This window comes from Saccopteryx bilineata, chromosome 5 (assembly GCF_036850765.1).
Source record: "Saccopteryx bilineata isolate mSacBil1 chromosome 5, mSacBil1_pri_phased_curated, whole genome shotgun sequence".
NCBI classification, from domain to species: domain Eukaryota; kingdom Metazoa; phylum Chordata; class Mammalia; order Chiroptera; family Emballonuridae; genus Saccopteryx; species Saccopteryx bilineata.
The window spans coordinates 825021-851609 of NC_089494.1; the positions used below are offsets into that span (position 1 = coordinate 825021).

Sequence of the window (26589 nt, forward strand, 5' to 3'; positions counted from 1 at the left end):
AGGGACAGAGCCCCCTGCAGCCAGGGGGAGGCCAGGATGCAGGAAGGGGTCCCAGCTGCCCTCGGTACCCCCCCCAGCACACTTAGTGCCACAACACCCCCCACCCCTGTCCCCAAGGCCGGGGAGAAGGGACGAGGCTGGGATGAGGGCCCCAGAGGGGAGGGGCGGGGAGGGCAGAGCGGACCACCTGCGGTCAAGGACACAAGGAAGGTCACAGGGGAGACTTACAGGCAGAGCATCCTGCCAGCGAAGAAAAGCAGGGCGAACGCGCCCCCCCCCCCGGAGCCTGGGAGCCAGGCAGGTCCCCCAGGAAAGGCGGAGACCTCGGGACTGAGGCTGAAGGCGGGCAGGCAGGCGGCGGGCGGGCGACGCTGGACGGCGAAGGGGCAGGAGTGCTGCCCGCGGGGTGGGTGGGGGATTCAGGACAGACGGCAGTCGTGCGGTAGCGAGGCCCCCAGACCTGGGAGAGCTCAGCCACGAAGAGCTGAATCCCGGAGAGCGAGCGTGGCACCCACAAGTCAGAGACCCTTGGGAGTGAAGGCGCCGTGGCCAAGAGAAAGAATCCCAGCGGGAAGACTCGGCTCCCGCTCTGGGCGTGGACCAGCTCAGCGGACGGACCCAATGCGGGCGCCCGAATTACTGCACCGTATGTGCAAAGGCTGAGTTAACAGGCCTAGTTCAACTTTATTTCCAGCTGTGCGAGGAGCACATACGTGTGAGCATACGTGTGAGCATTATGTGTAACATGGACCACGGCCCCATCCCGCCTGCCCTGGTGCCTGACCTCCACACCTCATGAGTCCTGCCATCGCCCTGCTGAGCACCTGGACCCTGGGACTGACCCCCTCACACACACACACTCACACTCACACACACGCACATGCACACACACTCACACACTCACACTCGCACACACTCTCACACACTCACACATGCACATGCACACTCACACACACTCTCACACATACACTCACACACACACTCACACTCGCACATGCACACACACACACACTCACACACATACACTCACACATGCACATGCACACTCACACACACACATACACTCACATGCACACACATGCACTCACACACACACTCACACTCACACACTCACACTTACACATACACACACTCTCACACACATGCACATGCACACTCACACACCCACACACATGCACACTCACACATACATGCACACACACACACTCACACACACACACACTCCTAGCCAGCAAGCCAGTCACTCTGGCTGGAGGGGGTCTTGAAACAGGATTTACCTTTCGTCTCACAAATCTCTTTGGGGCTGGGCTCCTCTGTGCTCTCTCTGCCCCCCCTGCAAGGCTGTCCCTCTGCCCCCTCACTCACCTGGGGGCCTCCCCACAGGCCACTGGGAGAGGAGTGACTTGTACTCCGGGGGCTGAGCCAGTGTTCTGCCCGTGTCCTGCTCTATCCCTCTGCTCTGCTGCCGGCATAGACCTCGTCCCAGTGTGGGCCCCAGACCTGGGGGCCAGGGCCTCGCAAGGGCCAGTGCTCCCCCCACCTACACCACGCTGCTCTGCACACCCCCAGGTCCTCAAGGAGTTCAGCTTTCCAGGCCTGGGCTGTGAGGGGGGAGGCCCAGGCCAGCCCTCGTCACCTAGGCTGGCCCCTCTCCGGGCCTGGGTTCCTCACCTGGAAACTGCAGACCCCAAGCCACCCTGACATGACAGCACAGAGCCCCACTGGGGACATTCGCTGAGGCCAACCTGTGTCGCCTCCTTCTGCACGTGAGCGACATGGGATAAACCGTGGCTCCGCAGCAGTGCAGACTTGATCCTGCAGGGAGCCCCGAGGCTGGGCTGCCACAGAGAGAGGCCGGGCATCTGTCCCTGCCTCTGCCCCTTGCTAGCCCTGCCCCCCAGGCCCAGTCACTCTCTGCCCAGGACTCAGTTTCCCCAGTCTGTAAAGTCAGGGCTAAGACCACCTCAAAGGCAGCTCTGCACAGATGGCCCTGCTGAGCTCTGTGGGGACCCAGTGCCCCTCGAGGCCACCTGCCCGCAGGGACCCGAGACCTCCCTTTAAGAACAGCGCCCCCCACCCCGCCCTGGGTGTGGGGGTCCCCACCTGGAGCCGCCTCTTCTCCTGGCTTGCAGCCCGCGCTCCGGCCAGGTGCTCCGCCTCCAGCTTCCGAAGCGCCTCCTCCTGCAGGGCCCTGGTGGCCCGGGCGCTGCGCCAGCCTGCAGGGCAAGCAGGCGGCTCGCCTTGGCTCCCGAGTCTCGGGGCTGTGGCACAGGCCGGGAGACTGAGGCTCGGGGAGTTTAAGTGACTGGTGCCTCTGACAGCAATCCGCTCCTGCCGTCCTCCAAGCTCAAGGTCTCCGGGGCGGGGCGGGAGTCCAGGTCCTCCACGAGACCCTGGGCCCTCCCCTGCCCACCCTTCTCTCCGGCCTTCTGTTCTGCCAGACATTCAGGCCCTGGGTCCAGCTTCCTGGGTGCCCCTCTCATGGGGACAGGGGGCAGAAATGCAGGGGGGTGGCCAGCAGGCTAAGGAGCCGTTCTGGGGTGACATGAGACGACCCTTTGGGGGCGTGGGCCTTGTGACTGGGCAGAAGGCATCAAGGGCAGGCACGGCTCAGGCAAAGGCCCCGGGGTAGGAAGAGCAGGAGGCTGGTGTGACAGGAGAGCCCCTCGTGGTCCCCGGGGACATGCCGCCTGCCACACCTCCCAGCTCCAGGGGTGCCGGTGTGGGTGCTGCCCCATGGCCCACGCTAGAGCCGCTCCCAGGGCTGCACATGGGTGGCCCCGAGTGGGTGTCCTAGGGGAGCCCCAGACGCGAGCGGGGAAGGGAGGTCACCTTCCTCCGTCCGGGCCAGGGCCACCTGCAGCTGCCCCACATGGCTCTGGGCTCGGGCATGCTCACTCTCTGCCTCTCTCAGCCGGCTGCACAGGCTTGCCGCTTGTGAGCGCCAGGTGTCCTGGGGAGGGGGCCGAGGGGTCAGGCTACAGGCGGTGGGGGCTGGTGGGCAGCCTGTGGGCACTCGGGACAGGCCCCGGGGAGGGCATGGTGGCCCAGATCTGGGGTGTGCGGCGTGCGGTGGCAGGTGGTGGCACCTGCCTGTGGGCTCAAGGTGACCTTCAGGAACTGACCCTGGAGCTGCATGGGGCTGGCATTGCTGGGAGGTAGGACCCTCAGGCCACAGCTGGTGACATCCATCTTTCCCATAGCCCCTTGCACGTAGCAGTTCGGAAGGGACACCTGACCATGGGCAGGCCGCTCTGGGGGAACCCTGGCACAGCAGGACGGGGAGCACGTGTGAGCAGTGCTGGGAGCTGGGTCCTGTGTGGGGGTCACTGGGGACACTCTGCAGGGGCAGGTGGACAGCACAGGGGGTGAGCAGCCCCCCACCGTCTTCCGGAGCCCCAGGGTCAGCCCCCCCCCTGCCCCCTTACCCGCTCCTGCTGGGCCTCCTGCAGCTTCTGCACCAAGTCCCTCAGGGCGTCCCCCACGGAGGTCACATCCTCCCCTGGGCCACGCTGTCCCAGCGCAGGGGAGGGCCGTCTGCGCGGTGAGCGGGTCCTGGCTGGGGGGCTGGCACTGCGCCGCCCAGAGCAACCTGGGGAGCCGCCCCGGCCTGTGGAACAGCAGGGCCTGAGGGGCGTGGGGAGGACTCTGTGGCACACGCCAGGGCCCCGTCCTCCCCCCCTCCCTGCTATCCCCACCGATGGGGAGCCAGGGGACTGGGGGCGGCGAGGCAGGTCCAGACCCCCCACCATGAGGAGCCAGAGGCCCAGGGAGGGCGGAGGAGCTGGGGAGGAGCCCCCCTGAAGCCACTGAGGACAATAACCTTTGGTTGGGGAGCTGGGCCCCTCAGGGGAGGCAGGGGGGCTTGGTGCTGGGAGCCCCAGCCCACAGCGGAGCGTGGACCACAGCCGGCCCAGCTGGTCCTGGGCCTCCCGCCTGGCACCCTCCGCCCGGGCCAGCTCCTGCTCCAGGCTGTGGACCCGGCGGCCGGCCCCGTCCAGGCGAGCCCGGAGGCCCTCGGCCACGCCGCTGGCCCGCTGCAGCTCGGCCCGGAGGGTGTGCTCCGCCCGCCGGCTGGTGTGGAGCCGCTCCTCCAGCTGCTGCTCCTGGGCCTCCCCTCGGGCCTCCGCCTCCGCCAGCGTCCGCTGCAGCCTCAGGACCTGCGGTGGGGCCGTGGGTGCCGGGCTGAGGCTGGGCACCAAGGGGACGCTGAGACTGGCCCTGGGCCTCTGGCCTCAGTCCGTCCTCGGCATAGCACTGCCGGGATGACCAAGGACCAGCCTTCAACTGCTGGTCTGCAGAGTGGTGACCCCCTGCCTGAAATCTCGTGCCAGTCTGGGAAAGGGTTAACCTATCCACATATAACATCAGGGTGGTGACCCTGAACGGTGGTGGTGCCGTGGACAGAGCGTCGACCTGGGACGCTGAGGACCCGGATTTGAAACCCCGAGGTCGCTGGCCTGAGCAAGGGGTCACTGGCTCAGCTGGAGCCCCCCGGGTCAGGGCACTTATGAGAAGCCATCAACGAACAACTAAGGTGCCGCAACTACGAGTTGATGTTTCTCATTTCTCTCCCTTGCTGTCTCTCTCTCAAAAAAATAAAAATAAAAAACAAGAAAACAGGGTGGTTAACTCTTCGTGGACCAGCAGTTAAAAACCACTGACTGAGGACCTGCTCGGTGCCCGCGTGTGCAGGGGGGCTCCGGAGCCCCGAGGGAGGGGCGCCCAGGACCATGCAGCCCCTCCTGGCAGGCAGCGGAAACCCCACTGGAAGCCTCATGAAACGCTGGGCCACCCAGGGCCATGGCCGCAGGCCGCCCCTCCTGCGGCCAGCCCCATGTGTGTCTGACTGCTCACGGCCTGTGTCAGCAAAGGGTGGGACAGTATCCCCCTGAAACCAGGGCTGGGGGACCTGAGGATGCCCACCACCCACCACAGGCTTCCAAGGGGCCTGCTGCCCACAGAGCCCGAGGGAGGCCCTGGGTGGCTCCTTCCAGCTCCCCGGCTGAGCCTCCCTGGTTCCCTCTCGCTTTACTCGAGCCCCTGGCAGCCTCCCCCCCCCCCGTTGCCCCAGCAACCCCTCTCCTCACCCATCCTCATCCTCACGGGGCCACCGCCCCTCCCTTCCCTGGGTGGGTGGCTCAGCCCAGGTGAGGGGGCCCTCCCCGCATGTCCTGTCAGGCTGCCTGCCTGCTGCTGCAGACCGCGGCTGACCGTGGCCTGTGCCCCAGCCCTCCATTCCCAGGAGGCCAGCGAACAGGGCAGTCAACAGCGATGCCTCCGCCCGCGAGAAGTGGGGGGGGGAGCCCCGCCCGGCAGCCCCGCCCCCGCCCCAGGTCCTCGGAGCCCTCGCCAGCCTGTAAGCCCTGGGGCCGGGGCCTGTTTCTGGGCAGGTGGGCCTCCTCTCCTCGCCCTCCCTGGGTGGCCGCAGCATAAGGACCCCATTCAGGGATGGAGATGAGGGGCTGTGAGGTCACACGTGGGTCACACAGCCTACGGCAGGTGAGCCCACGTTCCTGGGCACGGCGGGCTCTTGATGACGACAGTCACTCTGCGCGTAACTCTGGGTCTGAACCCCGGGGGGCCCCCCCACGCAGGCCAAGGCCCAGGGACCCCCTCTGTGTGTGGGGTCCCGGGCCACCTGGGTGTGGGCGGCACAGCACAGAACCCGGGGCGGGGCCTGGGGCTGAACAGAGCGTCTTTCAAGCTGGCGTGGGGGTTGCGTGTGCAGGTGTGGGGTAGGTGTGAGCTCAGAGTCCTGCTGCGCATGCAGAATTGCTCTTCTGGGGGGCCTCCTGCCCGCCCCAGGGCTCAGAGCTCTCTTGCCTGGGTGAGACTCTGTCCTTGACTGAAACGTGGTCATACGGGGGCCAGAGGTTCTGGGCAGCCTCGGACCTCTGCCTCCTCCTCCCCTGGGGTCCCTCGGGCCTCTGCCCCCTGCTCCCCCGGGTCCCTCGGGCCTCTTCCCCCTCCCCCGGGGTCCCTCGGGCCTCTGCCCCCTCCTCCCCCGGGTCCCTCGGGCCTCTGCCCCCTCCTCCCCCGGGTCCCTCGGGCCTCTGCCCCCTCCCCCGGGTCCCTCGGGCCTCTGCCCCCTCCTCCCCCGGGTCCCTCGGGCCTCTGCCCCCTGCTCCCCCGGGTCCCTCGGGCCTCTGCCTCCTCCTCCCCCGGGTCCCTCGGGCCTCTGCCCCCTGCTCCCCCGGGTCCCTCGGGCCTCTGCCCCCTGCTCCCCTGGGTCCCTCGGGCCTCTGCCTCCTCCCCCGGGGTCCCTCGGGCCTCTGCACCCTCCCCCGGGGTCCCTCGGGCCTCTGCCCCCTCCTCCCCCGGGGTCCCTCGGGCCTCTGCCCCCTCCCCCGGGGTCCCTCGGGCCTCTGCCCCCTCCTCCCCCGGGGTCCCTCGGGCCTCTGCCCCCTCCTCCGGGGTCCCTCGGGCCTCTACCTCCTTTTGGGCACCCTCCCGGGCAGCCTGCACCTCGGCCACCCTCCTCTGCAGCCCCAGGGCCTCCTGCCGGCTCTGCCGCTGCCGCTGTGTGTCCTGGGCGCACCGGGCCTGCAGCTTGCCCACCTCCTGGCTCTTCCTCTGGTTCTCGGCCTGCAGCACCTTCACCTGGGGGTGTGGGGTGCCGCTGCTGGGGCCCAGGCCACCCCCTGCATCCCTGCCTCTGCTCAGGTGTCCAGGGAGAGAGCCTCCCTCCCGGCAGCCCCCCACGGGCTAAGCTGAGCTCTGGATGGGGGTCTCTGCAGTCCCCTCAGACATCCATGGGCACCTGGAGTCTCCCCCCCGGGGCCAGGACCCTGTGGAGCTCAGAGCTCAGAGCCCAACACCAGCCCGCGGCCCCTGCTGACCGCCAGCATCGGTCACCGGACTCGTGAGAGCACCTGGTGCCTCCAGGTGAGCCCAGCTCCCACCACCAAGGCCCCGCTATGGAGCCACACGGCCCCTCTGGCCTTCCGGTCTGACCCCTGACCCTCAGGGTTCCCGGGCCTCAGCATGGCTGTCGACAGCCGTGAGGCGTGAGGCCTGTCATCTGTACCCTGCCGGACTGCCCCACCCAGGAGGGGCCCCGTGAGTGTGAGCAGGGCTGGTGGTCCCTGGGGGTGCCCTGGGGGAAAGGGAGGCTGGGGGTGCCCTGGGGGACAGGGAGGCTGGGGTGCCCTGGGGGACAGGGAGGCTGGGGTGCCCTGGGCTGGTGGTTCCTGGGGGACAGGGAGGCTGGGGTGCCCTGGGCTGGTGGTTCCTGGGGGTCCCCTGGGGGACAGGGAGGCTGGGGTGCCCTGGGCTGGTGGTTCCTGGGGGACAGGGAGGCTGGGGTGCCCTGGGCTGGTGGTTCCTGGGGGACAGGGAGGCTGGGGTGCCCTGGGCTGGTGGTTCCTGGGGGACAGGGAGGCTGGGGTGCCCTGGGCTGGTGGTTCCTGGGGGTCCCCTGGGGGACAGGGAGGCGGGGGCCCCGGGGCGGCGTGTGCGACGGGCTCCAGGGTGTCTGCCCACCTGTCCACGCAGCTCCTGGAGCTCCCTGCGGGTGGCCACCTGGGCCTGCTCTGCCTCCCGCAGGCTGGCCCGCAGCTCACCAGCCTCCTTCTGAACCGCAGCTCGGGCCTCCTCCAGAACCAGCACCTGGTGTTCCTTTTCCTCCTTGGACCTCTGAAGACTGAGCGAGTGTCATGGGCTGGGCCGGGGGAGCCCCCGGGGGCTCTGGCGTCTCCCCTGGTCACCACTCAGGCCTCCCCTGTCCACCTCGCTCTAGCGAGACACGCCTCCTTGGGGCTGCCTGTCACTTTTGGGGCACAGTGACCCCTCCCACCCCTCCCCTCCAGCCCTGAGCCACCTCCTGCTGGACAAGAACTTCCCGCGGGCTGAGGAGCCGGGACAGATCTTTCTGGGCCCTGGATGACCCCCGCATGACCACCGATGACCCCAGGTCTCCTAGGTGCACCCACCCGCCATCGTCTGGCCTGGACCAGTAGGAACCCACTGTCCTGCCGTGGCTGGGTGGGGGTGGGGGTGGACGCCCCTGCGGCTGCCCCACTGTGGCCGCCGTACCTGGCCGCCTCCTGCTGGGCCCTGCGCACGGCCGCCCGCAGCTCTGCGTTGGAACGCCGCAGTGTGTCCTTCTCGAGGGCCTCGTCCCCCAGCGCCCGGCGGGCCTCCACGGCCTCCCTGCGCAGCCCCTGGCGACTGTCCTCGCCGCCCTGCAGCTCCCTGCGCAGTGCGGCCACCTCCTCCTGGGTGTCCTCCAGCTGTGCCCACAGCTGCTCGGCCTGGGCGAGGAGCATCAGCTCTAGGGCCCGTGGGCCGGGTGGGGCTGGGGGTCAGGAGCTACAGGACAGGCAGGTGGACCTGCTGCTCCAGGGGACAGCACACAGCCTCGGGCCTGGTCTGAGGTGCTGGTGTCCTCCTGGCCCTGTGCACCCGGCTTGGCCAGCCCTGGGGTCCCCTCTCCTGCTGCCTCTGAGGCTGCCGGGCAGCTCACGGGGGTCCAGACAGGTGACCCCCTGACTCCTCCTGGCTCTGGTCCTGCCCTATGCTCCCTCCCTGAACTCCAGGGTCACGGGCCACCGGTTGGCAGGGCCTGTGTGGGACACAGCTCCGTCCATGTGTCTGCACTGTCCCCACCCAGGACCAGCCACCACTGCCTGATGGGCCACCATCACCTGTTGGGACCTCAGTCCAAGCCTCTCCTTCAATAACAGCGTGGGACCTGGGGTCACCGGTCACCCTGGTGTGGGCAGCAGGGTCAGTGGCCCAGGCTCCTGACCCCTGCATGGCTGCAGGAGTGGGCTTTCTGACTGGGGTGAGAAGCAGTGGGGGAGGGTGGGTCCGTGGCACCCTTGAAATCCTCTGTTGGCACTAGGGCCCATCTGGGCCAGGCTGACCAGTTGCCCAGGCAGAGAGTTCTCTCTGTGTGCTCTGCACAGAGCGCAAAAGTGTGGGCCTCCTGAGCCTGCAGAGGCAGTGGAGGCCCGAGGTGGGAGGCTCTGGGTGTGGTGGGAGCCATGTCTAGCCCACACCTCTGGGCGCTAAGCCAGGGAGGGGCAGGTGTGAGCCCTCCTCCCTGACATCTGCTCTGGGCCCAGAGTGGGACACACGATCTGGGACCGAGACCTGTATCCTCTCCTGCACGGGGGCTTCCAGGCAGAGCCTGCCGATGCCCAAGCGTGGGTGGGGTTCAGGGGTCCTCTTTACCCTGGGCACAAGCACCCTGGGCTCAGCCCCCACTGGGAGGGTCTGGGGGAAGGGGCCGCCCAGCCCTCAGTGCCCAGGCCATAGGGTGGGGGCTTGGCCAGGACCCCTGGTCTCCTGCCTCCCAGGCTGGCTGTGACCTTGACCGGGAGGCTCTGGGGAAGACTCCGTTCCCACTCGCGTGTCCCCGAGGAGGAGGCAGAGGCGACCCGCGGGGACATGCCAGAAGGGGGGGGAGGCCGCAGGGACTCCGGGCCGTGGCCAGGCACCGGGTGGCCAAGAGCAAGCCCCACGCTGCTGCTGGCTGCTTCAGCGGGACACTGTCCAGGCCCCTGGCCGGCCTGGCTCCCGCGTCCACCCGCTGTTATTGTTGTTCTGTTTTTGGAAGGGCCCGCCCCCCCCTCGCTCCCTTCCCGCCCCCCACATGTGGGAGCCACAAGCGTGCAGAGCATTTTCCGCTGAGCTCAGCAGAAACCCACCCAGAAGGTCAAGGACCAGCGAAAGGGCCGATCCATCAGGGAGAGGTTGTTTTCATTTCCCAGGACCGGGATGAAAACAAGCAAAACAAATGCAGGCCCGCCCTACCCCCTCTGCCTCCTGAGAACAACCGGCCCTTTTACAGGAATTTTACAGCCAAATCGCTTAATGTGATTATAATAATTATTTCTTTACTAGAAATTGTATAAACAGCCTCTTTTGAAATCTCCTGCAGGGAGGAGGTGGTGGAGAGCTCTGCGCGGAGGAGGGGAGGGGTGTGGAGGCGCTCTGGCCTGCGTGTGGCATGTTCATGTGTGTGCACACATGCACGCACGCGGCCTGGTGAACGTGTGGTTATATCTGTGCAAGTGTGAACATGTGTGCTGTGATGCATGAGTGTGCAAGCAAGTGCAGGCTGCCTGTTCCACACATGTGTGCCCTTCATGGCATCCGCATGTGTTGACATGTGGGCGTGCTGTGCCCACACACCGCTGTATGCATGTGCATGCATGTGTGTGGGGTGCATGTGTGTGAGCCAAGCAGGGGGTTTATGTGTGTGCTGCATGTGGGGGGGGTGCATGTGTGTGAGCCGTGCAGTGGGTTTATGTGTGTGCTGCATGTGTGGGGGTGCATGTGTGTGAGCTGTGCAGTGGGTTTATGTGTGTGCTGCATGTGTGGGGGGTGCATGTGTGTGAGCCGTGCAGTGGGTTTATGTGTGTGCTGCATGTGTGGGGGGTGCATGTGTGTGAGCCGTGCAGTGGGTTTATGTGTGTGCTGCATGTGTGGGGGTGCATGTGTGTGAGCCGTGCAGTGGGTTTATGTGTGTGCTGCATGTGGGGGGGGTGCATGTGTGTGAGCCGTGCAGTGGGTTTATGTGTGTGCTGAATGTGTGGGGGATGCATGTGTGTGAGCCGTGCAGTGGGTTTATGTGTGTGCTGCATGTGTGGGGGTGCATGTGTGTGAGCCGTGCAGGGGGTTTATGTGTGTGCTGCATGTGTGGGGGTGCATGTGTGTGAGCCGTGCAGGGAGTTTATGTGTGTGCTGCATGTGTGGGGGATGCATGTGTGTGAGCCGTGCAGTGGGTTTATGTGGGGGATGCATGTGTGGGGGATGCATGTGTGTGAGCCGTGCAGTGGGTTTATGTGTGTGCTGCATGTGTGGGGGATGCATGTGTGGGGGATGCATGTGTGTGAGCCGTGCAGTGGGTGTATGTGTGTGCTGCATGTGTGGGGGTGCATGTGTGTGAGCCGTGCAGTGGGTTTATGTGTGTGCTGCATGTGTGGGGGATGCATGTGTGTGAGCCGTGCAGGGGATGTATGTGGGGGATGCATGTGTGGGGGATGCATGTGTGTGAGCCGTGCAGTGGGTGTATGTGTGTGCTGCATGTGTGGGGGTGCATGTGTGTGAGCTGTGCAGTGGGTGTATGTGTGTGCACACAGCACACTTGTGGACTCAGGCAGGGCTGCCAGAGGCCTGGACGTGCCTCCAGTTTAAGGGCCGTGAAAATGTTATGGTTTCCATGGCGACTCTGGCCAGCCTGGCGCCTGTGAGGGCGCTTCTGAGATCCTCCTGCCCCCCTCGCCCCGGGCTCCCCACCCGCCCCTTTCTGGGGGCCCCTCTTCGAGAACCTGAACTTGTGCCTCCCCCAGCTCCTCCCCCGCTGCCCCCAGCTCTAGAATCTCGTTTCGCTTCCCCGTGTGGTCGCTGACCGGCCTGACTTTGAAATCTGTTGAAAGGAGACCTTTCTCTTTGGGGGCCAAAGTAAACAGCCTGTCATGTTAAATCACGCTCTCCTCCTCCGTCCACCCCGCCTGCCCCTCAGTGCTGGTGCCGGGGGAGGGCGAGCCCCTCTCCCCCCTCCACGGCAGCCTCCAGCCTGTGCTGAGCGGTCAGCAGCACCCGCCCGCCTTGGCGCACTGCCCCGGGGCACGAGCCACTCCGCCCCTGCCGCCCCACCTGGGCGCCGGCCGCCCTGCCCCCAGTGCCGCGCCCTCCTGCCCCCCCTCCCGCAGGCCGGCGCCCCCGAGTGCTGTCAAACCCACCTCAGGAACACCTCCCAGGCCTGCCCGCCCACCCGCCTCACCGGGCCTCGCCCGCTCACCCTGCCCGCGACGTCCCCGCCCAGGGCACCATGGCAGGCCCACGTCAGGCCCAGGCAGGGTCACCCCGCCCGCACCCAGGCCCGGCTGCTCCAGGGGCCCCCAGGGCGGCCTCACGGCCACTGCACCCCAGTCCCACGGGGCCTGTGCCTCCTGCTGCCCGGGCCCCTCGGGTGGAGGGGTCTCCAGGCTTCCTCCTCCCCACCCCCAGGTCACACCTGCCTTCCCTACCCCCTACCCCAGGGCCCCTCGGGGCTCCCCCACCTGGCGGCCCCTCACCTCTCTGCCCGCATGGCTCCGCTCTGCCGCCATCTCCCGGAGACTCTCGTTCAAAGCCGCGGTCTCCCTCTGATGGGCCGCGATGGCGTCCTCAAACTGGGCCTGCAGGGCCCTCAGCTCCGCCGCGGTGGCGCTGACTGTGGCCTGGGGGGCGGCAGCACCCGCTGAGGCGTCAGGGGGCCACCATGGCGCGGGCACCCGGTGGTCTGCTCAGGGCCACAGGGCGGTCACACAAGGTCCTGGGACCAGAAGGGCCTCCCGCTTGGGCCTCGGGCAGGCGGAGGTGGGCAGAGCCGGGCCTGGAGCTCCGGGGGAAGCTTCTCGCCCTGACCACGGCCAGTGCCACCAAGGCCAGGTCCCCAGGAGGCACAGCGGTGCAGGACGGGGGCCTAGGCCCCAGAAGGGAGTCCCCATGGGGAGAGCTGACCCCTGCCCTCTGGGGCCCCCAGGCTGTCCTTTCCCGCCTGAAGCATTGCTGTTGAGCCACCTGGCTGAGCACCAAGGGGCCAGGAATGACCACTGTCAAACGAGAGGAGACGCTGCCCTCGGTGACACTGGACTTGGGCTCCGGCAGCCGGGCAGGGGATGGCGTTTGTACCCAGGAGCTTGGGACTAAACCTCTGCCCTCTTGGGCTTGTGGGGCACAGGGGGTGAACCCCAAGTCCTGTGGACCCTGGACCGGGGCATCCCAGAGAAGGCTTCCCAGGGGCCCCTGCCCATCAGTATAGGATAACAAAGGCCGGACCCTCCTCACAGATGTGGCAGTGGCTGGCGGAGGAGAGAGCTGGGTCCAAGGACTGGGCTTGGAATCCAGGTGACCACAGGAACCCCTCTGTCCACAGGAACCCCTCTGACCACAGGAACCCCTCTGACCACAGGAACCCCTCTGCCCACAGGAACCCCTCTGATCACAGGAACCCCTCTGACCACAGGAACCCCTCTGTCCACAGGAACCCCTCTGCCCACAGAAACCCCTCTGATCACAGGAACCCCTCCGACCACAGGAACCCCTCCGCCCACAGGAACCCCTCCGTCCACAGGAACCCCTCCGCCCACAGGAACCCCTCCGTCCACAGGAACCCCTCCGCCCACAGGAACCCCTCCGCCCACAGGAACCCCTCCGCCCACAGGAACCCCTCCGATCACAGGAACCCCTCCGTCCACAGGAACCCCTCCGATCACAGGAACCCCTCCGCCCACAGGAACCCCTCTGTCCACAGGAACCCCTCTGCCCACAGGAACCCCTCTGTCCACAGGAACCCCTCTGCCCACAGGAACCCCTCCGATCACAGGAACCCCTCCGCCCACAGGAACCCCTCCGACCACAGGAACCCCTCCGCCCACAGGAACCCCTCCGTCCACAGGAACCCCTCCGTCCACAGGAACCCCTCTGCCCACAGGAACCCCTCTGACCACAGGAACCCCTCCGATCACAGGAACCCCTCCGCCCACAGGAACCCCTCCGCCCACAGGAACCTCTCCGACCACAGGAACCCCTCCGACCACAGGAACCCCTCCGTCCACAGGAACCCCTCCGTCCACAGGAACCCCTCCGACCACAGGAACCCTTCCGACCACAGGAACCCCTCCGTCCACAGGAACCCCTCCGTCCACAGGAACCCCTCCGTCCACAGGAACCCTTCCGACCACAGGAACCCCTCCGTCCACAGGAACCCCTTCGTCCACAGGAACCCCTCTGCCCACAGGAACCCCTCTGACCACAGGAACCCCTCTGATCACAGGAACCCCTCTGCCCACAGGAACCCCTCTGCCCACAGGAACCCCTCTGACCACAGGAACCCCTCTGATCACAGGAACCCCTCTGACCACAGGAACCCCTCTGCCCACAGGAACCCCTCTGATCACAGGAACCCCTCTGATCACAGGAACCCCTCTGTCCACAGGAACCCCTCTGACCACAGGAACCCCTCTGTCCACAGGAACCCTCTGTCCACAGGAACCCCTCTGACCACAGGAACCCCTCTGATCACAGGAACCCCTCTGACCACAGGAACCCCTCCGTCCACAGGAACCCCTCTGACCACAGGAACCCCTCTGCCCACAGGAACCCCTCTGCCCACAGGAACCCCTCTGACCACAGGAACCCCTCTGATCACAGGAACCCCTCTGACCACAGGAACCCCTCTGTCCACAGGAACCCCTCTGACCACAGGAACCCCTCTGCCCACAGGAACCCCTCTGCCCACAGGAACCCCTCTGACCACAGGAACCCCTCTGCCCACAGGAACCCCTCTGACCACAGGAACCCCTCTGCCCACAGGAACCCCTCTGACCACAGGAACCCCTCTGGACCACAGGGACCCCTCTGCCCACAGGGACCCCTCTGATCACAGGAACCCCTCTGACCACAGGAACCCCTCAGTCCACAGGAACCCCTCTGACCACAGGAACCCCTCTGCCCACAGGAACCCCTCTGTCCACAGGAACCCCTCTGACCACAGGAACCCCCTGACCACAGGAACCCCTCTGACCACAGGAACCCCTCTGTCCACAGGAACCCCTCTGACCACAGGAACCCCTCTGCCCACAGGAACCCCTCTGACCACAGGAACCCCTCTGACCACAGGAACCCCTCTGTCCACAGGAACCCCTCTGACCACAGGAACCCCTCTGTCCACAGGAACCCCTCTGACCACAGGAACCCCTCTGGACCACAGGGACCCCTCTGCCCACAGGGACCCCTCTGACCACAGGAACCCCTCTGTCCACAGGAACCCCTCTGACTACAGGAACCCCCTGACCACAGGAACCCCTCTGACCACAGGAACCCCTCTGTCCACAGGAACCCCTCTGACTACAGGAACCCCCTGACCACAGGAACCCCTCTGGACCACAGGGACCCCTCTGCCCACAGGGACCCCTCTGTCCACAGGAACCCCTCTGACCACAGGAACCCCCTGACCACAGGAACCCCTCGGTCCACAGGAACCCCTCTGCCCACAGGAACCCCTCTGTCCACAGGAACCCCTCTGACCACAGGAACCCCTCTGGACCACAGGAACCCCTCTGGACCACAGGGACCCCTCTGCCCACAGGAAGCCTCTGTCCACAGGAACCCCTCTGACAGCCTGGCCCTCAGCTTCCTGAGCTTGCAAACGGGCAGGTGTGATTCAGGGACACCCACAGTCTCTTCCAGCTCTACAGGGTCTGTGTCCCCACAGACACCCCTGGGCGAGGGCCACAGGGCTCTGCACACACCCTGCAGGGACCACAGGTCACTCTCAGGTGGCTCAGACCTGCGCTCAGGACTCAGCCTGCCCGAGTCCGCTCTCCTGTGGCCCCAGCACCCGAGACGTCCCTCCCTGGCGCTCACGGACGGGCACCTGGAGGACGCGTCTCCTGGTACGAGAGCAAGGTTGCCACCTGCTCCCCTAGCCCAAGCTCAGCTCTGCCTCCGTGCCGGGGCTCAGGGGGGTCTGAGGGTTTTCTCATCAGGCTTCCTGCTCCCGGGAGGTGCAGGAGCCCCCATACTCGTCTCTGGGACACACCCCCCCACACACACTTCCTTGCTCAGGGCACAGGTGGCTGGGCTCGAACAGGTCACGCCTTTCGCCCTGGGGGAGGGAGCCTCCTCTGTCCATCTTGCTGTGACCCAGGACTGTGGGCGCCCAGGGAGACTGGGCCAGGGCGCCCAGCCCCTCAGGACCGTGGGCCACGGGGCTCAGTGTCCAGGCGCTCCTGCCCGAGCGGGGGGCTGCTCTCACATCACCCACACTGGCGCCTCTTGGCTGGCCTTCCTCCCGCCTCCCCTCTCCGTGGGCTTTATTTTCGCTTTCCAAGCTGGGGTGGCAAAGAAACCTTAATGAGCTCCTTGAAGAGCCTGCTGGCTGGCAGGCCAACCCCAGCCCAGGGGACACTCAGCCAGAGTGTGGGGGGCCCCTAGCAAGCCCCTGAGAACTGAGGAAATGGGGAGCTCTTGGGGTCTGGGGGGGCTTTCTTGGTCCCCTGTTGCTGGAGAGGGGCCGAGAGAGCAGCTGGGGCGGGAGGAGGAAGTAGGACACAACCCCACGGGCCCCCCATGTCCCACGGGCCCCCCATGTCCCTCCTGGCTGGGCCCATGGAAGGGCCATCGGCCCTGGGGGCAGGACAGACCCCCGGGTGGCTCCAGGGAGTGAGGCTCTCCCGAATGCCGGGGCCCCTCCCCCTGCTCTGCGCAGAGCGACTGGCTTCGGGCGCCTGTCGATCAGGAGGTGCGGGGGACAGAAACACCCTGGCAGCCGGCTCCTAACTGCAGCCCCCTTGTCCAGCCCACAGCCCCCTGCCCCACAGGTCCAGTGAGCTGGATGGCCGCCCCAGCCAGGCCTCTGGCCCCTGCCGCTGTGCTCAGGAAGGAAGAAGGGAGCCCCGGGCGGGCAGCGCAGTCCCCGTGTTTGTCCGTGCTCCCCCCGTGTTTGTCCGTGTCCTCCCCGTGTTTGTCCGTGCCCTCTCCCTGTGTGTCCGTGCCCTCCCCGTGTTTGTCCGTGCTCCCCCCGTGTTTGTCCGTGCCCTCTCCCTGTGTGTCCGTGCCCTCCCCGTGTTTGTCCGTGCCCTCCCCGTGTTTGTCCGTGCTCCCCCCGTGTTTGTCCGTGCCCTCCCCGTGTTTGTCCGTGCCCTCCCCGTGTTTGTCCGTGCCCTCGCTCACGGGCTCCCCGTCATTCCCTCTGTCCCAGGGCAGCCAGCCTCTGACTGTGCCCCTGGGGCAGGGACCTGGGGGGGCCAGGACCAGAGGGACCAAGGTGAGAGCCGGGGAGACGGAGCTGGCCCGGCACAGCCACGCGGCACGGCCGGCATTAGAGCCGTGTACTCACTGAGAGAGCCCCCCACCACGCCACAGCTACTTCCTGGAGGACCCCTGCAGCCTGTGTCCACTCGGGGCCAGCCCCCCGCCCCAGGACAGCTGTCCGGCCCCAACTGCCAGCACCCTCCAGGCTCCCTCTCCGCTGGTATCCTGTCACCTTGCTCTGACCACCTCTTCCTCCTCCTCCGGGGAGCAGGCCCTGGCCTCCGCACTGCCCGCTCCGTAAGTGGGCAGAGGCCACCCTGCAGCTCCCGCAGTGGTGCCCGATCCCGCCTGTGGGGTGGGGGCACAGGGCCCCAGAGTTGCTGCCCTCTCTCCCCAGAGGCTGTCTGCCCTGCCCCCCGACACAGGCTCCCGAAGAGGAGTCAGTGGCCCCAGGTGACCCCAGCTGGCTGCCTGCAGCGGCTGCCCTCGCGCACGTGGGCCTCTGTCCATCCGTGGTCGAGGGCAGGAGGCTGCCCTCTGGGGTCAGGCTCTGGGGGATTCTCTGTGGGTGTTCTTCCCGGGGAGGGTCTGCCTCGGGCAGATGCTGGCCTACCCCGGTTTGGTCTCTCGTTCAGAAGGATTTCCTGCAGTTGTGTTCAGGGGCACAGATGGCAGGGCAGGTGGGAGGCACAGGCCTGGGTCCTGCCCCTCTGCTGCTGACTCCGTGTGGCCCAGCCCCACCCCTCTCCTTTGCCTGGCCTGCCTTGGGGGAGGGACTGACCCCTCAGCCTTTCCTTCCCAGCAAGACAGTGCCCCCTCCCAGGAGGGGACCTGGAGGTCCACCCAGGAGAAACTGCGGCTCGAGGGGGCCAAGACGGAGGGGAAGGTACCCCTGGGACCAGGCAGGGAGGGCACGTCAGGGGGTCTGCCAGCGCCTGCTACACAGTGCAGGTGGCCAGTGCCGGCGTCTGGCGGATAGGGGGTGCCCGGGCTCACCTCGGCTTGCTCCTGCCGGCTGTGGGCCTCTTGCCGCACACGTGCCAGCTCCCGCGAGGCCCCGGAGAGCCGGTCCTGCAGCAGACGGCTCTCAGCTTCTTTCAGAGACAGGGCCTGGCGTGACAGGGGTGCTGGGTGCTAGAGCCAGGGCGGGACACGGCATGGGCCCGGCTCCACGTCCCTGTGCCCCCGAGACAGCCACGTCCGAGGGGGTGCTGGGTGCTAGAGCCAGGGCGGGACACGGCATGGGCCCGGCTCCACGTCCCTGCGCCCCGAGACAGCCACGTCCGAGGGGGTGGCTGGGCGGAGCCCGGGCGGGACACGGCGTGGGCCCGGCTCCACGTCCCTGCGCCCCCGAGACAGCCACGTCCGAGGGGGTGGCTGGGCGGAGCCCGGGGCCGCCGTGGTCCAGCCTGCGTGCCTGTGTTCGGCAGTGCCCCTCACTGGGGCCCCGCCTTCTTCCCAGCATGCACCTGTCCATTACCTGCTCACTCCCAGCATAGGGCAGGGGCTTCACAGACCCCTGCTCCCTGGAGCCCCCCTCCCAACTCCTCCGGGCACTGCTTCCTACAGGGAGGACCACTCCTCTGAGCCTCTGAAAATGCTCCGTGTCACCAAGGGTGAGGGCTGCAGGTGAGCCCCCGCCCCCAGAGGGCTGCAGGAAGTGGAAGGAATGGGACAGTGACTCTCACAGGCACGGGGGCACGCTCTCTGGAGCCCCCGGCCACTCCGGGCAACCTGGGGACGTGTGTGTACGTGCGGGCAACCCGCTCGGGGTCATCGGTCATTGTTTGTCATGTTGTTCGTCACGGCAACAAGCCGGGAAGGACCCCGATGTCCGCCGATGGGAGGCCAGCAAAGCAGTCGTGACCCCAGCACCCGAGGTGGTGACGCAGCTGTGCAGAGTGCGTCCCGTCCCCGAAGGAGCACGCAGGGGCGGGAAGACCCCAGCACAGTCGGTCCCGAGCGGCGGAAGGCCTGCCACACGCCCGTGCGTGTCACACTCAGACTCCGTGTGTTACACACAGATCTGTCTACTCTTCTGGGCACAGCAGCCTCTGTCTCATAATAAAGAATCGGCTTGTTTTGTGTTTGTTTGTTTCTGTGTCCTGGGAGGAGCCTTTAAACCCTTGGAACTCCCCAAGAACGAGGAATGTCTTTGTTACTCCTGGCCGCTGGGACCACACCTGAACTGACTCTGAGAGGTGACTCATGGCTGCCTGACATTGTTTGGGGAGGGGTGGCCATGCCCCACCAGCCGTGGATCGGAGGAGCATGGGGCTATGGGCGGCTGAGACCTCCCGGACTTGGGGGGAGGGGGAGGAGCTGAGCTCCACCACCTGGTCAGCGGTCCCATCAGCCCCACCCATGTGAGGACCCCACTGCACACCCTGGTGCCTACTGCTGTGCCTGCCAGAGGTGACAGACGTGCCCTGATGCCAGGGGGAGGGACCTCGTCCCACGGGTCTCCTTACTGGGCTGGCCCTGACTTGTGTCCTTGACAGTTAACTGCACTGAGGTAGTCTGGTCACTGGACCACTCTCTTGAGTTCTGTGAGTCACTCCGGTGAACTGTGGAGCTCGAGGTGTTCTGCACAGACCCTCGTGCCTTCCCCAGAGACCCCGGGCGCCGTCCCTCTGTGCCCGCTGCGTCCTGTTCCTCCTTTACGGTCCTATCCCTGCCCCCAGCGGCCAAGCCTCCCCTCCTCCTCCTGAGGAAGCAGGAGGGTGGAGCAGCCCAGCACGCAGACCCCAGTGCCCAGCAGCTGTGCTGTGTAGCCCGGGCGAGGCGGGCACCGTGCCTGACCTCTTCTCACCAGTAAAATGGGGCTCACGGGAGCGTGGACCTCAGAGTGGTGTGAGGGCCAAACTGGAAAAGCCGGAGTCTGACAACAGGCCTGAGTCACTCCCGCCCCTGGAGCCCCGCCCCGGTGACTTATACTGTGTGCCAGCATCTGGGGTCCCACCCTGTGTGACAGCACACGGGAATGTGGTCACTTGTCTCTCTGTTCAGGAACAGGGAGTGCTTCATGGTGTCGCGGTGACTGGGAGAGCCTGGACTCAGGGGGCGACTTTTGCACGTCCAGTGTCTGAGTCCCGACAGCTGGGGGGTGGGGGGAGATGCTCAGGTGAGCGGCTGATGGTTGGAGACTCTGACGGATGACTGGCTGGCTGATCGGGGGGATGGTTGGATAGTCCGATGGATGGATGAAGGGTGGATAGGCATGGACAGCTGAGTGTGTGGGCAGAGGGGAGTCCGTTTGCATGAAGGGATGGATGGTTGGTCAAGTGCATGGTGGAATAGGAGGATGGTCAAATGAGTGGATGGGTCGTCATGTTGGTGGGAGACTGGGTATATGAATAGTTGGATGGCTGTTCAAGGAAATTGATGGATAGGTGTACAATCAGGTGTGTGAATAAAGAACTGAGTGTGTGGAGATGGCTGTGTATGTGGGTGGACAGCGGGGTGTGTGGACAGAATGAACAAGTACATGGGAGAGCAGTTGAGTGCATGCAAGGATGGATGGGCAAGTAGATACATGAGCAGATGGATGAATGGGTGGATGGACAGATGAAAGGATCAATAGATGAATAAACAGATGAATGAATGGATGGGTGGATGGATGGGAGGATAGATGGATGGGTGAATGGGTGAGTGGATGAGTGGGTGAGTGGATGAATGGGTAAATGGGTAGATGAATAAATGGATGGATGAATAGATGGATAGATGGATGAATGAATGGGTGGATGGATGGAAAGTTAAGTGGATAGATGATGAAGAGAGAGGCAGGGAGAGAGGGAAGGAGGGAGGGAGGGATGACTGGGTAGATAGGTGGGTGGATGAATGGATGGATGAGTAGATAGGTGGATGGATGGATGGATGAATGTATGTATGTATGTATGAACGGGTGGATGGATGGGTAGATAGGTGGGTGGATGGATGGATGAATGGATGGATGGATGGATAGATGGATGATGGGTAGATAGGTGGATAGATGGACAGGTTAATGAATGGATAGATGGATGGATGGGTGGGTGGATGGATGGAGGGATGGATGGATGGATGGATGGATGGATGGATGGATGGATGGGTAGATAGGTGGATGGATGGACGGGTGGACAGATAGATGGGCGGGCGGATGGACAGGTGGGTGATGGAGAGGTGGGTGACCATCTGTCCTCCAGGATGGCTGTGGGAGCCCACCATGGCAATAGCAGGGACCTGGGAAGGCTGCCCCCACACAGCCCCCGTGCGGTCAGAGCAGGCACGATGCAGAGGGTGTAAGGATGTCCCCGTAGTGCCCCATAGTGCCCACCCCGTCACCTGCTGCATCTCACGCTCCAGCTGGAGGAGGCTCTCGTCCCGCTCATGCTTCAGGCTCTGAATTTCCTCCTGCAGGGCCTCCCTCGTGGCTGCACTTTTTGCCACCAGCTCCTTCTCCTGTTCCAGCCTGCAGTCTGCCAGCTTCTTCTCCTCTGCCAGAGACTGACTCAGGGTCTCCTGGGCCAAGACAAAGGGACAGGCTGTGAGGACCACACAGGTCAGGACAGCAAGGCCGGCAGGTGCCTGTGGTCCTGAGTGAGACCTAGTTTATGGGATTGTCCGGTCCAGCCAACTGCATGCCTCTTGTCTTAGACAGCGTCCCCGAAGCAAGGACTGCGAGGGGCTCTGTGGGCCACGCCTCCACCTCCTGCCTGACACGAGCTAACAGTCCACAGGCCTCTCCTGAGTCCCCACAATGCACCAGGCCCCGCTGATGCACACGATGTGTGAGGGCACGCCCAACAAGGCCTGCTGGAGGCTGTGACCAGGGGACCGGCTCAGACGGGTGACAGAGCATCCTCCAGCGGTGGCCTTCAGACTGCAGCCAGGTCAGCCAGTGCCCGAGGCTGACCCCTCCTGGGAGGGAGAGGACCCAGCTATCCAGGCTCGGCCCCATGACCCTAGCTGCCCACTTGACCTATGAAAGGTCCTCCTCTGGCCGCTGCCTCCGTGTGGCCCTGCACCCCCACCTCCTGGCTGGTCTCCTAGGACCCCCAACCCCAAGGGCCGGCCGTTGTTTGGGACCAGGGAGGCTCCCGGGCGGGGCGGCAAAGGGGTGCAGGGAGGCAGACCTTCTCCCTCTGGAGCTGTGCGAGGTCCTCACGGTGGGCCAGCGCCTGGCTCTCCAGGGCCAGCTGTGCTTCCCGCTCCTGCCGGGCCACCTGCCGCCGCAGCCGCCCCACGTCCTGCTCCAGCGCGGCCTCCCGGGCCTCCCAGACGCCTCTCAGCCGCTCCAGTTCCCCTGCGGAGGGGCAGACGGGCCTGGGCCTGGCCGCAGGCCCTCATAGCACAGAACCCCCCTGGCCTGTGTGAGCCCCCCGTGGAGTGATGGGTCCATGGAGTGACAGCCACCTGCTCTGAGGACGCTGCCCAAAGCCGGCAGGGACAGAGCCCCACTGTGTGTGTGTGTGTGTGTGTGTGTGTGTATGTGTGTGTCTTGGCCGTGGCTGGGCCGAGGGGCTGGGTAGGTCATACAGGGAGCACACAGTGGGGGTTGGCTGAGCTGGGCTGCCCCACGCTGCCCCAGAGCTGACCCTCGGGCCCGGGCAGGAAGCCAGGACAGGGCCGCCCCGCACAGACAACAGTGGCAGGACCCCTCCGGTCACAGGAGCTCAGACCCGAGTCGGTGACCCTCCCACGGGGCCGGGTGGTGAGTGCAGGGCTCTGGGACCCAGCTCCACGGGAGGGGCTCTCAGGGTCACGTGGGGACGGGAGCGGGGGGAGGGGCTCTCAGGGTCACGCGGGGACGGGAGTGGGGGGAGGGGCTCTCAGGGTCACGCGGGGACGGGAGCGGGGTGGGGGGGACTCTCAGGTTCACGCTGGGACGGGAGTGGGGGGAGGGGCTCTCAGGGTCACGCGGGGATGGGAGTGGGGGGAGGGGCTCTCAGGGTCACGCGGGGATGGGAGTGGGGGGAGGGGCTCTCAGGGTCACGCGGGGACGGGAGTGGGGGGAGGGGCTCTCAGGGTCACGCGGGGACGGGAGTGGGGGGAGGGGCTCTCAGGGTCACGCAGGGACCGGGAGTGGAGGGGGGGGTGGAGCTGCGAAGCACCTTGCTGGGCCTGCAGGGCGTGCTGGGCGCTCTGGGCCTCGCCCTCCAGCTGCTCCTGCAGCTGCTCCGCCAGCTGCTGGGCCTCAAGGAGGCTGCTCTCCAGTGTGTCACGCTCGGCCCTGTGGAGAGCCACCCCCCAGCGGCTGGTCAGCAGGCGGCCCTATCCGCTGACAGCCGGACAATGCCCGCCAAGGCCCCGGCGGGACAGTCCGAGCACAACAGGGAACACCTCCTGCATTTTAAATTCATGAAAACAAATTGGAGATTACACACACACTTCAAATGGATGAAAAGCTAAATGCAAAACCAGAACAATGACTAAAGAACTCAGAACTGTAAAAAAATAGTAGAAAAAAAAATACAGAAGGGTATTTTATAAATGTCCCAAGAAAGACACAAAAACCAAAGACAAACATGAAGAGGCCGACAGGTCTGAACACACTTAAAGGTGAGGAGAGGAAGCGATCATGCAGGAAAGATTCCGGGAACCAACTTAAAACACCAGGCGCAGACTTGAAAAAAAAAAAAAATCCACACTAAATGTACAAAGGGTTCGTCTCCATCCTATACAAAGAGCTCCTACCAATCAATGACAGAAAGTCAGCTGGCCCTATAGAGAAATGAGAAAAACGACTGTTATTCACCCACGAAAAACAAATTCACAAGTGGCGAGTTAACACCTGAAACTCACTATTGAACCTTGTTAGGACTCAAGGAGACTCAAACTGCAACCATGCATGAGATTACCAAAATATTAAAATGGCAATAGGTTAAGGTGTGAGGACCATTTCCTTTTTTTTTGGGGGGGGGAGGAGATTTCTAAATGTAAAGCCTGCCTGCCTGTCCTCACGCCAACCATCCCACTTCCTGGTGGTGGTTCTTTGGTGACACACTGAACCAACAACACGCTCGCCGTGGCTTTGTAACTGCCCTCGACTTCGGAGCTGATGGAGGGCAGAGTGTTGTACAGACGACGGCGCCCTGGTGGGCTGGAAGGCCGATGAGGGCCCTCCCTTCCCTGGTCTCTTGTCAGGTAAAGGGTTGCCCTGAGGGCGAGAGCAGAGCTAGCATGGCTCCCTGAGGTGCAGAAGCTGCCTGTGTGTCCCTGCACCAGGTGTGGACGCTCACAGAACACCCGGGAGGGTGCCGGCACCTGGCAGCAGCCCCGCTTCTGGGCAAGTGGCTTGAGTGTCGGACAGCTGACCCATCAGCATCCACCAGCCAGTGACCACATCCCAGCTGTCACTCTGCTCTGCTGTGCTGGGCGCCGTCCACATGCACGGGCACAGAAACCTGCGTGACCCACACAAGCCAGTGGGTCAGGGCGGGCGAGGGCCTTGCGCAGTCTCGCTAGGCTTCCCTGCCCACGGCCGCCCCCTACGCCGGGGGCCGGGCAAGTCCACCCCTTCCAGGGCCCCTGATATCTACAGAGCCCAGAAATTGTACTTCTCTGGTATCCTGATCTGCGTCCAGTCCCTGCCTGGTCAGCACCCACATGCTGCCCACTCCCTCTGCCTGGGCTACTCTGCCCACATGAGACACCCCCTCCCAGACACCCTCGGGTCTCGTCTGAGAGGAGGCCGCTGCTGCTCAGAATCTGGAGGCTGGCACACGAAAGGCGTGTCTGGTCTCCACGTCCAGTGGAGCCCGAGGGCAGCTCAGCCTCCTGTGGCCGGCCAGAGGGAGTGCGGAGGGTCTAGGTGAGACCCTCATCCATCCCCCTGGCCTGTGAACAGAAGCAGTGACCCCAGGGCCTGGGATGGGGGGCTGGAGGACCTTGGCCCTGGCTCCTCTCACATCCGGCAGACCTGGTGGTTTCATCAGGAGGAGCTGGTGGGGGGCTGTTCCCCCCCCCAACACCATGGTCATCAGCACAGTCCGGGGCTGTTCACCCCCCTCCCCCCCAACACCGTGGTCATCAGCACAGTCCGGGGCTGTTCACCCCCCCCAACACCGTGGTCATCAGCACGGTCCGGGGCTGTTCCCCCCCCCAACACCATGGTCATCAGCACAGTCCGGGGCTGTTCACCCCCCAACACCATGGTCATCAGCACGGTCCGGGGCTGTTCCCCCCCCAACACCATGGTCATCAGCACAGTCCGGGGCTGTTCACCCCCCTCCCCCCCAACACCGTGGTCATCAGCACAGTCTGGGGCTGTTCCCCCCCCCAACACCATGGTCACCAGCACAGTCCGGGGCTGTTCCCCCCCCCAACACCATGGTCACCAGCACAGTCCGGGGCTGTTCCCCCCCCCAACACCATGGTCACCAGCACAGTCCGGGGCTGTTCCCCCCCCCAACACCGTGGTCACCAGCACAGTCCGGGGCTGTTCCCCCCCCCAACACCATGGTCACCAGCACAGTCCGGGGCTGTTCACCCCCCCCAACACCGTGGTCATCAGCACAGTCCGGGGCTGTTCACCCCCCTCCCCCCCCAACACCGTGGTCATCAGCACAGTCCGGGGCTGTTCACCCCCCCCAACACCGTGGTCATCAGCACAGTCCGGGGCTGTTCACCCCCCTCCCCTCCAACACCGTGGTCACCAGCACAGTCCGGGGCTGTTCACCCCCCCCCCCCCCCAACACCGTGGTCACCAGCACAGTCCGGGGCTGTTCACCCCCCTCCCCCCCCAACACCGTGGTCATCAGCACAGTCCGGGGCTGTTCACCCCCCCCAACACCGTGGTCACCAGCACAGTCCGGAGCTGTTCACCCCCCTCCCCCCCAACACCGTGGTCATCAGCACAGTCCGGAGCTGTTCACCCCCCTCCCCCCCAACACCGTGGTCATCAGCACAGTCCGGGGCTGTTCACCCCCCCCAACACCGTGGTCATCAGCACAGTCTGGGGCTGTTCACCCCCCTCCCCTCCAACACCGTGGTCATCAGCACGGTCCGGGGCTGTTCACCCCCCCCAACACCGTGGTCATCAGCACAGTCTGGGGCTGTTCACCCCCCTCCCCCCCAACACCGTGGTCATCAGCACAGTCCGGGGCTGTTCACACCCCCCCCAACACCGTGGTCATCAGCACAGTCTGGGGCTGTTCACCCCCCTCCCCCCCAACACCGTGGTCATCAGCACAGTCCGGGGCTGTTCACCCCCCTCCCCCCCAACACCGTGGTCATCAGCACAGTCCGGGGCTGTTCACCCCCCCCAACACCGTGGTCATCAGCACAGTCTGGGGCTGTTCACCCCCCTCCCCTCCAACACCGTGGTCATCAGCACAGTCTGGGGCTGTTCACCCCCCTCCCCCCCAACACCGTGGTCATCAGCACAGTCCGGGGCTGTTCACCCCCCTCCCCCCCCAACACCGTGGTCACCAGCACAGTCCGGGGCTGTTCACCCCCCTCCCCCCCAACACCGTGGTCATCAGCACAGTCCGGGGCTGTTCCCCCCCCCAACACCGTGGTCACCAGCACAGTCCGGAGCTGTTCACCCCCCTCCCCCCCAACACCGTGGTCATCAGCACAGTCCGGGGCTGTTCACCCCCCTCCCCCCCAACACCGTGGTCATCAGCACAGTCCGGGCTGTTCACACCCCCCCCAACACCGTGGTCATCAGCACAGTCCGGGGCTGTTCACCCCCCCCAACACCGTGGTCATCAGCACAGTCTGGGGCTGTTCACCCCCCTCCCCTCCAACACCGTGGTCATCAGCACGGTCCGGGGCTGTTCACACCCCCCCCCAACACCGTGGTCATCAGCACAGTCTGGGGCTGTTCACCCCCCTCCCCCCCAACACCGTGGT

At 65.3% G+C, this 26589-nt stretch overlaps 1 protein-coding gene across 1 annotated transcript in view; it reads right to left on the bottom strand.

Annotated features, from left to right (window-relative positions):
- Window positions 1–26589, bottom strand: part of CROCC2 (ciliary rootlet coiled-coil, rootletin family member 2) — an 83075-nt gene that overhangs the window by 17044 nt on the left and 39442 nt on the right. Inside the window, exons 17-28 of the mRNA XM_066281150.1 lie at window positions 22845–22963; window positions 21867–22036; window positions 21076–21252; window positions 17752–17865; window positions 12033–12176; window positions 8038–8255; window positions 7486–7645; window positions 6436–6603; window positions 3824–4160; window positions 3429–3610; window positions 2833–2953; window positions 2104–2216 (exon numbers count right to left, since the gene is read on the bottom strand). Coding sequence (XP_066137247.1) covers window positions 2104–2216; window positions 2833–2953; window positions 3429–3610; window positions 3824–4160; window positions 6436–6603; window positions 7486–7645; window positions 8038–8255; window positions 12033–12176; window positions 17752–17865; window positions 21076–21252; window positions 21867–22036; window positions 22845–22963 — 2023 coding nt within the window. The remainder of the gene's footprint in view (window positions 1–2103; window positions 2217–2832; window positions 2954–3428; window positions 3611–3823; window positions 4161–6435; window positions 6604–7485; window positions 7646–8037; window positions 8256–12032; window positions 12177–17751; window positions 17866–21075; window positions 21253–21866; window positions 22037–22844; window positions 22964–26589) is intronic.